General features: G+C 45.8%; 1 protein-coding gene across 1 annotated transcript in view; it reads right to left on the bottom strand.

Moving 5' to 3' along the window:
• The window catches only part of LOC308312263 (RNA-binding motif, single-stranded-interacting protein 3-like), a gene marked incomplete at its 3' end in the record, with an annotated part of 77,761 nt that overhangs the window by 21,573 nt on the left and 36,883 nt on the right, over nt 1-19,305 (bottom strand). The window contains exon 2 of the mRNA XM_080794640.1: nt 6,899-6,957. Coding sequence (XP_080650766.1) covers nt 6,899-6,957 — 59 coding nt within the window. The remainder of the gene's footprint in view (nt 1-6,898; nt 6,958-19,305) is intronic.

Raw genomic sequence — 19,305 nt, 5'->3', positions numbered from 1 at the left:
CAAACGCAAATGTGAAACCACGTGACGTGTACAGTAGCTATATAGGTTAGAGTCCACATAGAAGTGAACCTTTCAAGCCTGTTTTCTCAACTTTTCTCAAATTTGCAGCTCTATACTGTATTATGATTCCCTGCTTTTATAGGACATGAAAAAAAAACGAAAATTAAAGAAAATCCAATGCCAGTCCCTCAGTCAAATTTGGCCAATTTTTTTGCATTGACACACCAATGGCGAAAGAAAACCATGCAAAGGCACCAACGCACGCCTATAGCTGAGTGTATTGCTCCAAAGACACTTCATTGGCCCCTGAGCATGCAGGAAGTAACCTCCTGAGCCCCGGGGGCAACCTCCTGAGCCCCCGGGGGCGCATTTCTGTTTCCATGCATATTATGACTATAAAGCTCTGTTTCACACCTGAAGTCACACTTCTGGTGGAAAAGCAATATACACAGAGCAGTCTTTAAGGATGAGCCTATGTGTATATAGGAGCAAAGTGAAACACACATGCACACGCGCGCGCGCACACACACACACACACACACACACACACACACACACACACACGCACACACAAACAGGAAGTGGACGCACTTCAGTTGAGCTCCGCGTCTGACCGGCGTCGCCCATAATTCACTTTGGAAGGAGGCGGAGCCTGCACTCCTGTGTACGACACACTGACTAATGTTTACACCTCGGCCCCCTTAATGAGAAACCAATAATAATGGCTGCAAACACCTCTCTCTCTCTCTCCACACACACACACACACACACACACACACACAGAAGACAATGGTGAAGCTAGCCCTCGCCGACCTCGTTCATCATCAATGGATTATTTACGCTCGGGGGTCGTCGTGCAATATATTCCCGCGCAGCCGTTCGTGTACAGCTCATCAATCTGCCTTCATATAGAAAGTATAACACGGCTGATGTTTCTCCATTAATTGCCCTCCTCCGTGGCGCTTGCTTGCTTGCAACCCTAACCGTGCCGCACGGGGTTAATACGTGGCCTCACTCAGCTGCAGGATGGATTATTAACCCATTCTGACCTGAGATCAGATTCTAAAAAAAAATGTCAGCGAACAACGAGGGCTATATAAACATTTACATTTGGAAAGGACGAGTTGTGTTAAACAAATGTTTGCAGTATACATCTTGAAGTGTTGACGCTGTTCTACTGAACTCGCGTGACCTCGCACTCCTCAAACCAGATCCAGGATTATTTGCGTAATATATATATATATATATATATATATATATATATGAAATCACATGTTTAAACACTGCAGTCACAATATAATAACACAAAGCTGACACGTATTAATTTGCGCACGACAGGAAATTCACACATCCTCCAGCTCTCCATGCAGTCATAACCTCGTAATATGCAACAGCTGTAACGTTTCCAAAGCCTGTTTAAAGAAAAGATAGATAGGCCATATATATACTTTTAAAATGTCATTTCGTTTAAACCATTAAAGTGAAATGAAAAATACATTTTTAGATCATATCCATGGTCATCATATATAACCATACCCATAGGAGGCCTTTGCTATGTTTCACCAGTTTCCATTGAAACGGGCCTCCACCCTCAGGGGGGCCTCTTAAGCTACGCCTTAAACCGCCAGACGTCATTCAACTGCCCACCACCTTTGGGCCTCTCTCTCTCTCTCTCTCTCACTCTCACTCACTCGCTGCCTTGCTCTCTCTCCCACGATGTTAAAGTTACACCTATTTCCTATTAAAACCCATTTAGCGCTAGCATTTATTGAAAAAATATAGGATCTAATTCACGCCAGAATTTTTTTGTCATGTTATGCTTTAGCTATTGAAAAATAGCAGACCTACAAGCTCGTAGCGCGCCACTCGGCGAAAAATCGAAGAACGACTGACATTTTTTAGAATCTGATCTCAGGTCAGAATGGGTTAATCAGACCAGTGTGTGTCCAGTGGAAACCTCGTATGAATCTGATCTCAGGTCAGAATGGGAGATATCGACGCCACTGTATCTTCCCCGATCTAATCAGCTCCCACAATCCCGTGCGGCGGGGCGGCGGCGTGGGAAGTAAAAGTATCAAGACCGCAAAAATGTAGAGATACTCTGTTAAAAGTATATAAAAAGTACGGAGTTCCAAATGGACTTGAGTAAAAGTAGAAAAGTATTCAAAATGTACTTGAAGTATACCAAACGTAAAAGTATAGTCATTGTGTAATAGCTGATCTACAAGCTCACAATGCATCACATTGCGACGCATTGTGAACTTGTAGATCAGCTATTCTTTTTTTAAGTACCGGTATATACAATATAGGGCTGAAGTGGTTAATGTACGTTTTGTAATAATAATCAAAATCTACAAAGTAGTACCTAAACATTTTGAGTAAAAGTACAATATTTAGATCTGAGACGTAGAAGTAAAAGTATTGGAAATTGGAAAAAGCCAAGTACATATACATCCTCAAAAGTGTACATATAAGTACAGTATACTTAAGTAAATGTACTTTCCACCTCAGGGCCTTATCTGAGCCAGCGGAGGGTCCGTTAAAATTGCAGAGGTCATTTCCTCTGCCTCCGGGCTCAGACGGGAAAACTACAAAAGAAAAAAGAAAACCTCTTCATTTTTATACTTGGGTCCTGCTTTGTTTCAAAATGCCTCCGCTGCCCTGGCCGCGGGGCACAAGGTGGGGTGAGTGCACCAATGCATTATGGGAATTGTAGTCAAAAACCCTATAGTCAAGGCAATAGGGTGCAAATTTCAAATTGTGCTATACTTGTTATCTACTACAAATGTTATCTATACTACAACTGTAAATCAGAGCCTCCACTGCCCTGGTCGCGGGGCACAATGTGGGGTGCATTATGGGAATTGTAGTCAAAAACCCTAGTCAAGGCAATAGGGTGAAAATTTGAGAGGAGAGGAGAGGAGAGGAGAGGAGAGGAGAGGAGAGGAGAGGAGAGAAGGCTACTGCAACAGGAACCTAGTGCTCCTCAGGCAGATTGATGGGAGAGTGTGTGTGTGTGTGTGTGTGTGTGTGTGTGTGTGTGTGTGTGTGTGTGTGTGTGTGTGTGTGTGTGTGTGTGTGTGTGTGTGTGTGCGCGCGTGCACGTATGTGTGCGTGCTTGCGTGCGTGTGTGGGCGTCATAGCTTTGTTGTTGCATGCACTCCACTAACACCTGAACTGCGTTGTTTGCCTTTTCCACGACACAGCAGTTTTACTCCCACGCTTACAGTTCAGTAGCTCTATTCCCTCTCTCTCTCTCTCTCTCTCTCTCTCTAAATGTTCCATCAATTCAATTAAGGTCAGTCCAATGAGTGAGCTTTATTGGCGTGAAAGCACTTGAGTGACATGGCAGGCCAGAGCCCATAAACATGCATAACAAGGACCATCAGTGGATCCAACAGCCTCAATACGGCCCAACAAACTGGAGGAAAGCAACTATAAGTACATTTACTTAAGTACTGTACTCGAGTACAATCTTGAGATATTTGTACTTCACTTGAGTATTTCCAATTTCTCCCAACACGTTTATACTTCTACTCCACTACATCTCACATCTCACACGATTGTATACTTTTACGCCCCGACATTTATTTGAAAACTTTAGTTACTAGTTGACATTGTCGATTTTTCTTTTTTTTTATATATATTTTTTTTATCCCACGATTTTGTAACCCATTTTTCACCCCTGTGTCAATCATCTAATGTTGATCCTGGGCTCTACACACACCCTCCACCAACCTAGTCCCCATATATGGGGGACAAGGGGAGAGCAACGGACTTGAACTCATGCTTCCTTCATGCCTGAGTGTCCAAGTTGCTCCTTTTACACCTGACAGGGGGGGAGTTTCCCACGTATAGCGCGTGGAAGGAACAAGTTATTCCAACCAGTTCCTTTCCCCTCCATCAGGCGCCCCCGGCTGGCCACGGGGAGGCAGTTTAGAGAGACCAGCATTACTGCATGTTTTTTGTGAGGGTTATAGCTATACCCTATAGGGGACACGGGGAGAACACGATTTTGATTATTATTACAAAACACACATTAACCACTTGCGATACGATACGTCATTGTCAGCTTAAACTGACATTTGCTTTGCGTCCATGCCACGCCACCGTTCAAGATATACAGGCAAGACATTAGACGTACATTACAAATGTATAAACAATGCATTGTGGGACTTGTAGTATTATGGTGGTGCGTGCATTATACCAGCGGCCAGTTCTAATAGTAATTGAATATCATCCCACAGATAAATCATTCGCGGGCCTGATTTGGCGCATATATATATATATATATATATATATATATATTGTATATATAATTATATATAATATAATATAATATTATATATATATAATAAATTGGCATAACAGGGTAAGAAAGCGAAACGAAATAAGATGAATTAAATCACACCCGCGTGAAGTGAGGTCAGCTCTTCCGATCATACAGGACCGTATAGCCAACATAAAGAGTTTACAGTCAAGGCTTTTTTTTTTTACATGCATACTTATTATCAGCATGCCATATATATAATCGCATGCATGCCTGCAGTTGCTTGATGGACAGTATACTACTGTAAGTACTGTAACTGTATACTATTGGTCCATCAAATGTCAGAGCTTGTATAGATCATCTGCTATTTCCGCTATATGTTGTGGAAATCACACTCGTGTGAAGTGAGTGCCTTTGTGGTGCCTTTCATCACAACGGCGACGTCTGTCGATGTCAACAGCGTGATGTCACATGGTACACACACACACACACACACACACACACACACACATGGTACACACACACAAAGCCACACGAAGCTGACCGACGTTCTGTGCTCGGACAAAGCTCTGCGTTGGAGGAGTGCAGGCTGCATGCCGCACTGCTCCAAAAAATAACATTCATCTTCAATTGGATTTTGATGAACGGGTGATATTGTGAGTTGATCATTTCAACATGGGACGTACTATAGTGGCCGTTATTTTCAAAATAAATAGACCATGCATGCGGACGGCAGCACGTGCACGCGCACACACTCTCGCGCGCACACACACACACACACACACACACACACACACTCTCCTCTACCCCCCTCCCTCCCGCTGGGGTACAGGGCAGGACCAGCATTTCCACTCATAAAAACAGGGCCGTTTATACTCAGCGTACTTGGCATCCATACAGTGACTCTCTTGCATACCAGGAGAGTGAGGTAGTGGGAAAAAACATCATGGCCTCGATCCTCCTCCCACTCCTAACAACAGCTACACACACACACTCACACTCACTCACTGACTGGGCTATAATACTCTATGCCTGTTGGAGGAGCTCCACTCAGCAGGGCCCAGCCCTAGTGACAGCTGCAGAGAGAGAGAGAGAGAGAGAGAGAGAGAGAGAGAGAGGACTGTCATTGGCCGCATGGTCCAAGTGGGTCCCCCTGGAACCCACCCAAGGACCCCTGGGGGGGGGGGGGGGGGTGTCCCTGCAGGAACCCACTCAAGGACCACCATTTTGAGAACCACCGGTCCATATACATCCCCTCTGCTTTATAGCCCCGCAGCTATAGGTCTATATACCGTACCTCACTCTGTTCCCTACATCCCCTCCATTCTCTCTCTCTCTCCCTCCCCTCTTGTCCCCCCCGAGGTCCATACATTCCACTAACAAGCGCCATGGTCTTGCCCCCAACGCCCTCCCCTCCCCTCCCCCCCCCCCCCCCCCCCTCCTCACCACACAACGGTCCGAGCCGATATCGGGATGTTTTTTTTTTTCCATCCCCCCGAGCGATGAAATGAGGAAGGCTCTCGACACTTTAGACCCGCAGAGCGCTGGGGCTGACATGGGGATCAGGATCGATGGAGGTGTGTGTGTGTGTGTGTGGGGTGTGTGTGGGGGGAGGGGGAACAGGTAGGGGGGGGGGGGGAGCAGGTTAAGGAGGGAGCGCCTCACCTTGAGACGCCCCGCGCTCTCATGGAACCCCGGGAAGCCTTCGGAGAAAGCAATTAAAAGTATTGACGGAAACTTCAATAGGTCTTAAACAGCGTTCTCACAGACACCTCGGGGCAAGTACAAGACTAATCTTTTTTTTCTTCCTCCTCTCACTATACTTCCATGCGCTCTCTGTCTCTCACGCGTACGTGCGCACACACACACAGCAACACACAACAGCACGCACGCACACACACACACGCTCTCCCTCCCTCGAACACTGTGGCAATCTCCATCTCTCTCTCTCTCTACAAAACACACTCTCCAGGCACTCACAAGCCGGTCGGACGTTCCATTAGCGGCGGCTGCTGCAGCGCGCGGAGGAGAAATGCATTTGCAATAAAAAGGAGTCCTGCAGTGAGTGACACAACTAGTAATTCATGTTTGTCCGACCCTGACAGTTAGTCTAGTTAAAGTCTCACATAGCTTAGCCAACCGTGACGCGCGCGTCGACCCACGCATAAATGAGTTCCCCCGCATCCGCCGGTTCTCCTCCATGCGCCGACTCTGCAAACATTCTGTGAGAATGAGCCCCCTAATGTCTTCACCGCTAAGCACACTGTTTAACTACATGGACTGTAATGAGGCCATTGCACGCACGCACGCACGCACGCACGCACGCACGCACGCACGCACGCACGCACGCACGCACGCACGCACGCACGCACGCACGCACGCACTCTCTCTCTCCTCTGGATGTCAGGAGAGGAAGGGGAGGTCAGTAGCGGTCTACTAATACAGCAGGTTGTTCAAGCAAGCCTCTTCTCACTAAATCGTTGATTGATGACGCCAGCTGCGGCGGGTGTGATCACCTATAACGCTGGGACCACTGGCGCCACCACTGCCTTGAGAGGGACGTATACGGTCACTGAGGACAGAGATATATGTATATATATATACTGAATATATATATCATTCACGTACCTTTGCACTGGTTTGTGTTCTTATCCAGAATGGCCTTGGTTGACACTATTTTTCCGTACCTGTAAAACAGAAGAGAAAAGAAAAGAAAAAAAGAAGCATTTTAGCTGCACGTTCGTCATGTAAAAACATACACTGCATGTAAGGTCCGTGTGGTGCCTCGTTTTTTCCATAATCTCACTGTTTTGGTGGCTAAAAACCCGGCAATTTTTGCAAAGTGGGCCCCAAAATGTCAAAAAGGGCTGTTGGAAAGTGAAATCCCTTGAGGTTAATAATAACGTCACTTGTATGGCCGTAGCTTCGAATCAACGCTAGGCCCCCCACAGCCCACTGAACATTTCCAGAGGCCCCCAAAAAGGCAACACACAAAATACACGCGTCGAGGTCACTTATGTCGCGGACTATATATGCTTTGACCTGCAGTCAGAGAACCACGCTGTCAAAAAATCGATAAAGGTCAGTTAATAGTTTATTGACGGAGAAATGCATATGGAGCGTCGCAGTATCCGTCCTGTGCTCCCTTTCAGAAAGTCGACGAAAAACCCCCGGGAGATAATTTATGTAGAATACTTTTTTTTCTCCATGATATAGACGTTTCAAAAAGACTTTAACTCTACACTGTTTTAGCTACACTTTCTTTTGTGCCCAAGATATTGACACCATGGGTATAATGTGGCTAATTGGCCTCGTGCTCTAGCAATGAAGAAAGACACGCTAGGCTATTTTGTGTGTGTCTGTGTGTGTGTGTGTGTGTGTGTGTGTGTGTGTGTGTGTGTGTGTGTGTGTGTGTGTGTGTGTGACTGTGTGTGTGTGTGTGTGTGGCTGCCATAATGTGGTAAATAATAGGTCCCTGCAGTGTGTGTGACCGCTTTTGGCATAACCTTTTCACCGTTCATTTATACAGTGCGAGGGGAGCAGCCATTAGCAACGGGGCTGCTTACGAAAGCAATGGGCTCTGGATTAATCACACACTATATATGTGTGTTACTGGGGCGCCATAGTGCGCCATCATTCTGTGTGTCTGTGTGTGTGTGTGTGTGTGTGTGTGTGTGTGTGTGTGTGTGTGTGTGTGTGTGCGTGCAAGTGTGCCAGGTGCACCTCTGCGTGTACATGCGCATAACCCATTCTGACCTGAGATCAGATTCTAAAAAATGTCTTCTATACATCCTGACCGTTTTCTGAAAAAGCAATGTCTTCTATGTCAGTCGTTCTTCGATTTTTCAAAAAATAGCAGACCTACAAGCTCGTAGCGCGCCACTCGGTGGCGCGCTGCGAGCTTGTAGATCTGCTATTTTTCAATAGCTAAAGCATAACATAATGCTAACACCAAAAGGGGTTCCCGGCCGCCCAAAATGGGATAAACATAATTCTCATGAGCTTGCACGCCATGCACGGCTCTATGCGGCTTGTATAGTGCACGTACGCATGCAATGCGCTGCACACACACACACACACACACACACACACACACGTATACGGTATACTGCATCCTGGCCCATATTTCAGCAGCGGGGGATAATTGTGCCATTTCTCAACGCGCTGCGCGGAGATGCTATATTTACTGCACGCGGCGGAGGAGATGAACTGATGAGGCTCTGAGAGGAAAACTACCAGCTTCAGAGCGCACACATGCACGCACGCACTCACACACACACACACAGTCATCATGATTCGCGCACCCGGCCCGCACACATGCACACACGCATGCACACACACGCAGTCATCATAATTTGCACGCCCGCACACATGCACACAAGCACGCACAGTCATCATAATGTGCACGCCCGCACATAGATATACAGAATCGCTCGCATGCACGCTCGCACACACACACACACACACCCGAGCATGTGCGCGTACGCACAAACACACACACACACGCACGCACATGCACACACCCCCATTGTATTGATACACACCAATCAGTGTATTGTCTGTTCTAGGGCAGATAAACAGGCAATTGTCGCAACAGCAGGGATCCATAATCCAGTGCGGCGCACAACAGGCAGTTGTGTGCATGGTGTTTGATCACGCACGCACACACACACACACGCACACACACACACACGCACACGCACACATAGCGCACAACAAGTATACAGCAGTTGACTTGAGAGCCGGGCTGAGTGTTCATGTGATTACAGAGCGGGGGGGAGCCGCTGTGTGATTGCAGGGTTGCAGCAGATACACAGCAGAGAGAGGAACACCTCGGTTTGTGTGTACAGTCTCTGAGGACAGCGTTTGTGTGTGTGTGTGCGTGTGCGTGTGCGTGTGCGTGTGTGTGTGTGTGTGCGGATAGTTATTAGAGAACAAATATGTGTGCCTTTTCAGCCCAGGAAAGCGGTATTATATTATAAAAACGTCCACTATTGGCTCCGATTTGGGGAAAGTTCTCATTAAAACTCTGTTTGCAGTCACACAGGAGGAGACGGTAGGTTTTTTAGATGCCGAGTCAACACTGGCTGTTCTGCCTCACGAAATATGAAAGGCATGTTCATCAGCGCATCCTGTCCGCGGTCCCACTGCACGCACACACACACACACACACACGTGCGCACGCGCACGCGCACGCACAAGCACGCCACACGCACACACACGCCACACTACAGGAGCGAGATTAAAAAAAAACAAGGTGGAGAAAAACAGCTTTCGCTGCATAATGTACACATCCTGGAAAAGAACGGGGGGTGTGTATACTCTCTCTCTGTATAGCCGTGCCTATATATATGTGTGTGTGTGTGTGTGTGTGTGTGTGTGTGTGTGAACGTGGGAGTGGATGTGTGTCTATATTATAGTCGCGTCTATATACACTGCATGTTATTATGAGAGATGGTTTTATTTGCGGACGTGCGCGCGGCGCCTGTGTGTGTGTGCACACGTTTATGTGAGTTTATGTGAGCATCTCAATGTGTTCCCCCCGCAACATCCGCAGACTGAGAAATGACAGAGTTATAATACCGTGTTGCAGCTTTCCGTGCTCGGACGTATACACAGACACAGAGACGTACATATATACGGACGGACATACGGACGGGCAGACATAGCTCCGTGATGGAGCGGAGGCACCGCTCAAAAAAAACAACAACTCGGTGGCATCGTCACTAAGTCCGGTGAGAAAGTGATGCCCGGATGTAAGGGATTTCTTTCTCTTTTTTTGTCTTGTTTTTTTATTTTTATTTCATTTTTTGTTTTCTATAAAGAAAAATGTATTTCATATCATATAATGTGTTTGTAACAATTTATAATCTGTTCGATAAAAACATATTTGACAAGAAAGAAAGTGATGCCCAGATGTGTTGTTTGGGGGCAGACATACTGGTTATATATATACTGTATATATGGCCCCAGGTTTGGTCTCTGAGCAAAATATATTCTAAATATACCAACCTGGGTTTTCTGTAGGTTTGTATTCCAAAAAGTTAATAAATAATTGATGATAATGATAATGATGAATTGATGATGACGATGATTGACATATGGGTTACAGGTCTTGAGACCAGGGTCTGCAGTGTCAAGAAAGATCAGGTTTTGTCGGGATGCAGACGTTCTTAATCCACAGCGACTTTCAGTAGGCAGGAATAATACAAGATAATACATCAAATACATAGAAATAAGCGTCCGTGCGTATATGGGCATGAGTGCGGACCTGTGTGTGTGTGTGTGTGTGTGTGTGTGTGTGCGTGTGCACGTGTGTGTGTGTGTGTGTGTACACCAGGTTTTAACAGGACAGTGTCACTCGTCCATGTAGTGTTAATGATTCAGGTGTGTGAGTGTGTGCGTGCGTATGTGTGCGCGCGCATGTGTGTGTGTGTGTGTGTGTGAGTGTATGTGTGTACGTGCACGCGTGCATGTATGGTGTAGACCAGGGCTTAACAGAGCCATCCTGCCTGTCTCCACTAATCCCATTTCAATCACTCTCTCAGCCTCTTATCACGCCCCCCCCCCCCCTTCTCTCTCCCTGCTCCTTCCACCAATCTCTCTCTCTCTCTCTCTCTCTCCTTTCTCCATTCCTCCTGCTCTTGTTTCTCATTCATTTTCCGTTCCCTTCTTCTAGCTGTACGCCTCTCTCTCTCTCTCTCTCTCTCTCTCTCTCTCTCTCTCTCTCTCTCTCTCTCTCTCTCTCTCTCTCTCTCTCTCTCTCTCTCTCTCTCTCTCAACCAACCTGATTTATACTTCGTTGTGTGCCAGTTTCGCGTGCCCCGAAAATGGCCAAGCCATATAAGCCCGCGCCGCGTTGTGAGCTTGTAGATCGTCTTTTTTCCCCCCGCGCCGGCCTGCCGCGTATATGCCGAAGAATACATTATAAGCCCTAATAGAAAATCCCATGGCAATCATTCAGATGCCACATCCAATCAACCCCACCGAGGAATGAAGGCTATCCAGAAATGAAAAAACGTATAAAGAAACACTGCAGCGCTTTTTTTTGTTGTTGTGGCGGAGCTATTTTTAAGCCTTATATATGATGAAAATGCGAACATGGAACAACATGCCGTTTGACTTTTGACAAGCCTCGTCGTCTAGCGGGCATCCAGGAAGCCAGATAAAAATGGGACGGACGGCGGGGGCTGCGGAAGCTTCCGGAAAGGGCTTTGAGAAAAGGCCGGCAGCTGCGTTAATTACGCCAAAGATGACAGGCCGGGGCTGGCATATCTCTCTCTCTCTCTCTCTCTCTCTCTCTCTCTCTCCCCTCCCTGTGAGTAATAAAATGACCGGGGCCTGGTGAAGTGACGCTCTATACCGCGCGTAGGTGGCTGTATACCGTGTCCTCACACAGTGCTGTTGCACTGCACTGTTCATAGAAAACACAAGAGCATGCCGGACCACCCAAGCGTTTTACACCCCCCTCACCGCACACTTTGTTTGTTGCGCGTGTGTCAAGATGGCGTCAGGTGCAGAGAGGTGGAACACGCACACACACACACACACACACACACACAGCCAGCCACACGTCATAACTGCCATCGTTAAAGTATAGTTCTATAGCAGTTGTTTAAGAGAGGCTGAACCGCTGACTCTTGAAATGTATAGACGGGAGCCTTATACACGCTTGAGATTGGCTGCTATAAATAAGATAATAATAGTATATCAAGAGCTGTAGAGATATCACCGCTTTGGGTTATATAGGTGTCGACTTATTGTCTTTATTTTTGGCAGCACATAGAAGATGTACAGTATAAGGCTATACATGGCAGTACAGTACAGGTTAGTACTGTACTAACTGTACGTATAAAGTGCAAGAGTAAAATGAGGGGGACTGGAAGGCTTGAGAGTAGAGGAACGTTTTGAGCCTATAGACTTAAAACTCTCAGTGGAAGGGGGCAGATCTGACATTGAGTGCAGGACGCTGTTCCAAATTTTGGGGGCTGCGACAGCAAAGGCTCGGTCGCCTCTGAGCCTCTTCCTTGTCACTGCATGGGACATGTAGGAGTCGACTGTCTGCTGACCTGAGGGTCCTGGTGATGGAGGTGGAATATGAGAGGAGGTCAGAGATGTATAGGAGGAGGAATATATATATTTTTTAACCCAAATATTTGCCTTTGGAGGTCCCTGGAACAACATATGTTCAGATGGGGGTCGGTGGACGAATACGGATAGTTGTTGGGGTCTTTGACAACGACGGGATAATCGTTGGGGTCCTTGTCATATATAGTTCACATGTGACGAATTATCCTGTATAGCTCTTATTAACACATCTATATTGTAATTGACTGTGTGTGTGTGTGTGTGTGTGTGTGTGTGTGTGTGTGTGTGTGTGTGTGTGTGTGTGTGTGTGTGTGTGTGTGCGCGTGTGCGTGTGTGCACAGATATTTATTTAAAAGTATATATACAGTATGTGTGTGTGTGTGTGTGTGTGTGTGTGTGTGTGTGTGTGTCATTGATTGAGTGTTATAAAAACTTGTGCGTGCGCGCACACGCTTGTGTACGTGTGCGTGTTATCGATTGAGTGTTATTAAACGCGTGCGTGCGCACGTGCTTGCGCGTGTGTGTCAGTGATTCAGTGATTGAGTGTTGCTAAAACCTGTGTGCGTGTGTGTGTGTGTGTGTGTGTGTGTGTGTGTGTGTGTTCAGTCAGGTGTGTGACGTCGTGTTCGACAGCCACCATCTTGAATGCAAGTTGTATGCTCTTTCTTATACATCAGTCTGCCGCCACCGTCCCCACCCACCGCCCCAAGGTAATTGGAATCCTGAAAACTAACCTATTCATTGAATTTCAAATGCATTAAGTTATAGTTATGTTATGAACTGTTAATTAACTACATTGGACACAAAAAGACAACAGCATTTTAATACTAGTCATTAAGTACTAGTCATTTAATACTAGTCATGAAGTAATTAAACACGGGTTTGGGATTGTAACAGCTGAAATCAATTATGATATCAGTATTCTGCTATTAACATGCAGGCCGCATTAAGTGAAGGTGGGGGGTCCGCATGTGGCCCCCGGGCCGCCAGTTGCCAACCCCTGGTATACAACAATACATCAAAAAACCCTCCTGACAAATTGGACGAAGCCTGTTTTTGGCAGAAACTCATCAGTCTCTTATGGATTCCACTCTGGTTTGTTGGCCAGTTCGCTATTAGCCCATTCTGACCTGGGATCAGATTCTAAAAAAAATGACTTCTACATCCTGACAGTTTTCCATTCTGACCTGAGATCAGATTCTAAAAAAAATGTCTTCTATACATCCTGACAGCTTTCTGAAAAAGCCATGTTTCTATGTCAGTTCGTTCTTCGATTTTTCAAAAATAGCTAAAGCATAACATAATGCTAACACTAAAAGGGGTTCCCACCTAAAATGGGTTAACAGAAAACTCTGGAAACTTCTATACTATAGCAACGAGAGAGAGAGAGAGAGAGAGAGAGAGAGAGAGAGGAGCTGTCAGAATAGGCAGTCGTGTCCAAAATCCAACACATCGTGATATGAAATATCATTGTCAGTTGAGGAGAGGATTTCAAAAGAAAGGAACGGGAATTAAAGGGCCACTTCGCCCATTTTGCAACCAGATCTCATTAGAATGATGTCTGGGAGACAAGAAACACTTTCCTGGACACTAGTCCAGGAGGAAGGCTCACTTCCTTCCTGGACTACAATTCCCATAATGCCAGAAAAGGAAGTGAGATCTGCAGTGTCCATGCATGACATCATGGAGTCCATGGACACTTTGAAATACTAAAACATCTAAAAACACATATTATACAAACCCCCAGAAACGTGTTTCTTGTCTCCCAAACATCATTCAAATAAGATATGGTTGCAAAAGGGGTGAAGTGGCCCTTTATAACGTTTCAACTCAGACAGGCAGCGTCACGTTGAGATTATCCGTTTTCCTCCTGGTTTATCATAGCCTATACTTTAATATCATGATTAGTTAAGATAAATAATACAGTAATATACTATACCTGAAATGGACGATTTAGCATGAATCTAACTCTGATTCTATATACCGTACTGTACTTCCACTTTGTGTACTTCAGTACAGTAGACCAGTGGTTCCCAAAGTGGGGTCCGGGGACCCCCCAGGGGGTACTCGAGGGAGTTCCAGGGGGGTTTTTATACAATATAAATCGGGGGTCCCAGAGACAGAAATGCGATTAAATAGGGGTCCGTATATAGACTATAACGCATGTCAAACTGGCGGTCCTTGAAATTAAACGGGTTGAGAATCACTACTAGAGCCGTAAAAATCTTCTCTTATATGGGTTGGTCTTATGGGTGGCTTATATTATGCCAGGGCATAATATCTTTTCAAATGGGGCTAATTATAGTGTCAACGAGGGGGGCCTTGACGTGAAAAAGTCCAGTATTATGTACACAGTATTACTATACTGTACATATCCACGGTTACAGTATATAATCCACCACACTGTCAGCACTATAATGTCCATGAGGCCAGTCAATTATCAGCAATATAATATATCCTCCCACACACACACGACTGAGATCTGTTCTCTGACAGACACCCACACACAAGCACAGTGGCGTGCGTGCATGCGTGCGGATGACCACTAAGTGGTTGTATAGAAGACATTAGCCTGCCTCAACACTGCGACAGCGGGTACTGCACACACACACACACACACACACACACACACACACACACACACACGCACACACACACACACACACCTATGGCTGCCTTTCCAGAATAGCCGTCCTGTTTGTTTGGTTGCGTGTCCAACCTGTCAGAGCCACATGCCATGCGTGTCTGTGTGTGACGTACACGTCACGCACACATGAACACATCTCCGGCCGCGGCTATAGCTCTCTGCTGCAGCTATGTAGCCACCGCTAACCGCTAACCACGCTACTACGAGAGAGAGAGAGAGAGAGAGAGAGAGAGAGGTGAAGGTAAAAAAATCACACCCGTGTGAACTGAGTGGTGCAACTCCCCTCTCCCAGCTCCTCTCTCTCTGTCTCATTAGCAGGCAACAGTGCAGCACTATCTGTCTCTCCGTCTCTGGCACAACAGCGCCCCCTACTGGTACTAATAGTCATACTGGGTGCTCATTAACGTCACATATAGGCGGACACATACAGACACATGGGTGAACCAACAACACATAGGTGAACACGGACATTGCTGTTCCTTGGAGTGGTTGCACCACTCAAAATAATAATAATAATAATAATACCCCCCAATGTGAGGGCGTCATTAACCCATTTTTTGGGTGGGAAACCCCTTTTGGTTGTTTTAAACATTACGTTACAAAAAAAATCATAAAAAAATTGTGGCGCAAATCTTTGATTATATTATATATATTCTTTCAAAGTGAATGTTTTTAACTGCAGGTCTATATAAAGAGGCTAAATTCGTTACACATCCAGGCTTTAATCTGGGGGCGGTAGAGAGAGGACCAAGAGATGGTGATTTCACGCTGACCCGTCGGCACGACCGACCTCTGCCGCTTAACCAATCATTAACCCGTGTGGCCGTCACCAATAATTCCGGACATAATATTATAATAGGCAACGATTATTGTGGAGCAAATTTAGACTGGCGGTGGTACTGTATTTAGCCCCGTGACACTCCTGCGTTTCATTTTTTCCCATTTCGTTTCACTCCTTTAGTCGGTCTGAAAGCCCTCTCTCGCTCGGTTGCAGCTGCATGTTTCTGAGTTCGGGGGGGGGCATCCGTGGTCAAAGTGTGACTCCCGATTGTGATTGATTAATTGATTGATTGATTGATTGATTGCATTTAGCAGTTTGCAGAATTACAGTACATTTTCAAGCACAACTCAGTACACAAAAAACTGTTATTTAACTGCGGATGGCGCTATAATATAAAGCATTAAACACTCGTTTACAATAGGGTCCACCGTTTTCAATTCATCAGAACATTTTTAGAGACTTATACAAATATATACACTTAATTCTATATATATAGCCAAAAACAGGACATCATAAAAAATGGAGGTGAAAAGGGGAGGTAAAAAAAACATACTGTATACAGTGAGGGGGGAAAGGGGTGGATGGGGGGGGATTCAGATTTTTACCGAGGCCAGTTTCAAAATGCAGCCGTCCGTGTATAGGTGCCCTTTTGAGAGCGATTCAGGGTCTGGTACGGTATGCATGTTGTTGGGCCAAAACCGGTGGTTCTCAAAAAAAAACTTTCACATTTCAAGGACTGCCCTTAAAGGGGACACTTCACCCTTTTTGCAAAAATATATATGTTAATGACGTTTAGAAGCTTTAGATCACTTCCCTGGGGGTATTCATGTGTGCAATATGTGGTTTTAGATATTTTTAGATTGTAGCAGTGAGCCTGTTGTCTCTGATGTCATGGACACTGGTCTCACTACCTTCCTGGACTACAATTCCCATAATTCTTTGGTGCACTGCTCCTCCTTGTTGATAGGGGGGAGGGTCTTACTGAGACAACATGTAGTCCAGGAAGGAAGTGAGCCCAGTGTCCATGACATCAGAGACAAACAGGCTCACTGCTACGATCTAAAATATCTAAAACCACATATTACACACATAGAGACCCCCAGGAAAGTGTTCTGAAGCTCCTAAACGTCATTAACATAAGTGTCCCTTTAACTCCGACAGTGTTACAAATGGAAACCCGTCAGGGTCCATTTGGTTCCATTTGTAACACTGTCAGAGTTACATCCCCGTGAGGGTCAATTTAGAACCCCCCTCATGGAACCCTGAAAAGTCCCTGGATGCCACTTTATGAGAACGACTGATTCAGACACAAGTCTTTGGGGAAACCAGACGTGATGATGGTTTGCCGTGCGTGGTTTTGGTATATATATGCATTCACGGCTGAGGAGGACTATATGAGGTTGTTTGGGTGCAAGGGGGATGTTTATTCCCCCTTAATATTTTTCTCATTGTCTTTGCGATGGATGAATATAAGGCTTGGAGCATTCATCATCGTTGCTCTGAGGTTATAATCCAACCTCGGGTAACGAATGAGCGATCACCTCTCTCTCTCTGTGTGTGTGTGTGTGTGTGTGTGTGTGTGTGTGTGTGTGTGTGTGTGTGTGTGTGTGTGTGTGTGTGTGTGTGTGGTGTGTGTGTGTGTGTGTGTGTGTGTGTGTGTGTGTTTGTGTGTGTGTGTGTGTGTGTGTGTGTGTGTGTGTGTGTGTGTGTGTGTGTGTGTGTGTGTGTGTGTGTGTGTGTCTGTGTGTGTGTGTGTGTGTGTGTGTGTGTGTGTGTGTGTGTGTGTGTCTGTGTCTGTGTCTGTGTGTGTCTGTGTGACACGACGCATAATGCAAAACAAAGGCCTTAACTTAAGACCTGGAGCCGGTGTGGTCAATGCTCTTTTTTGGACCACTCAGAATAGCCAAATAGCATTGGCCACGCCTCCAGGTCTTAAGTTATATAGGTAATAAGACCTGGTATACACTTAAGACACGCAAAAATACAGCCCACTATGACTATATAAACTAAAACCCAAATGAAAAAATGTGCTGCAAAAAAATCAAGACTGAACACAAGAGAGCACATGTGTGTATATAGCTTGCTCAGGAGAATGTCAATGCAGGGTGTCGACAAGCTACACGGAGATTGTGGCGTCGGCAGTGCATAAAACCCAAAGTATAGCACAGTTAAGTCCTTTGAAACACTATAGTTTTAGCCGGGTTGCAGCTCAACAAGACTCCGTGTATGAAGACAAAGAACTGCCAGAGCTCTCCAAAGTATATACGTCTGTCACTATAATTCACGAAGAGGCAACGGTCGGGCATACATGGGCGCATTTCAGCGTCGAAGCCTCCTTCTTCAGCGTGAAAGAAGTGCCACTATAGGAGGAGACTTTGGAGTGCTTGGCCATTCTTCATTTCATTATACGCATTGCATAAAACCTCTCAGAAATGTACATTTGTATATAGGTTCAGCGGTGCAAAAACCATAAGCACTAGTTGGACTAAATTAAGAGATTGCGGAAAAAACATTGTTATGGTCACCACTAGTGTGCGGCGAGTGCATGTGTGGCATACAGCCGTACACACCAAGAGAACGGTACAGGCCTGAGTGACTTATATAGGCCTCACTCACACCTTCGCATCTATAGCATACAACAATGTTGCATAGTATAGATGTAAACAAAGGGTAAGTGTCATGGCCGCCCCAATGCATTTCCAATGGAAGTCACACGGTGGTTTGACGCAACATTTCTGTCGCACGGCTTTCGGCTGTGTTTTTTCGACTGCCCTCCCCTCCCCCTCATGCAACAGAAATGCGTCAAAAGCCATGTGACTTCCATTGGAAATGCATTTGCGAGCTTGCAACAGTCAACAAGTCTCATGCATCATGTTATACAACAATCTGCTGTGCAGGTGTGAGTGAAGCCTTACACTGACTGAGAGGGGGAGGGGGGGAGCAGCTCTCTCCAAATCATGCCAGGAACATGTGCACTCGTGTGTGCGTGCGTGCGTGCGTGCGTGTGTGTGTGTGTGTGTGTGTGCGCGTGCAACGTGCGTGCGTGCTAATGCAGCAATTATTCTGTACATTTAACAGTTTAACAGTTTCTTTTTTTTCGGCCTATACATTTGGAAAGTCACATTTGACTCAAATTGCCATCTAAGTTGTATTGCAGGCATCCCAATCCAATTGGACGCTTCTTCACTTCCATATTGCTATCTCCATTATACAGCTAAACGACAACGCTAAGTGAGCTTCTGATGGGAAATGGAAGAGGGGATTTTTTTTTCAACCCCCGCCCGCGGCACTATAAACACATGGATTGCCTCTGTAAAAAAAAAAAAAAAAAAAAAGGCAAGCTGTCTCTGTGCCATGTATACAGTAATAGGAGGATTAACCCATTCTGGCCGGGAACCATTTCGGTGTTAGCATCATGTCATGCTTTAGCTATTGAAAAATAGCAGATCTACAAGCTCATAGCGCGCCACCGAGTGGCGCGCTACGAGCTTGTAGGTCTGCTATTTTTTTTAAATCGAA

Source organism: Protomyctophum bolini (assembly GCF_963924005.1).
Source record: "Protomyctophum bolini genome assembly, contig: SCAFFOLD_267, whole genome shotgun sequence".
NCBI classification, from domain to species: Eukaryota; Metazoa; Chordata; class Actinopteri; order Myctophiformes; family Myctophidae; genus Protomyctophum; species Protomyctophum bolini.
This window is presented reverse-complemented; position numbering and strand designations above follow the sequence as displayed.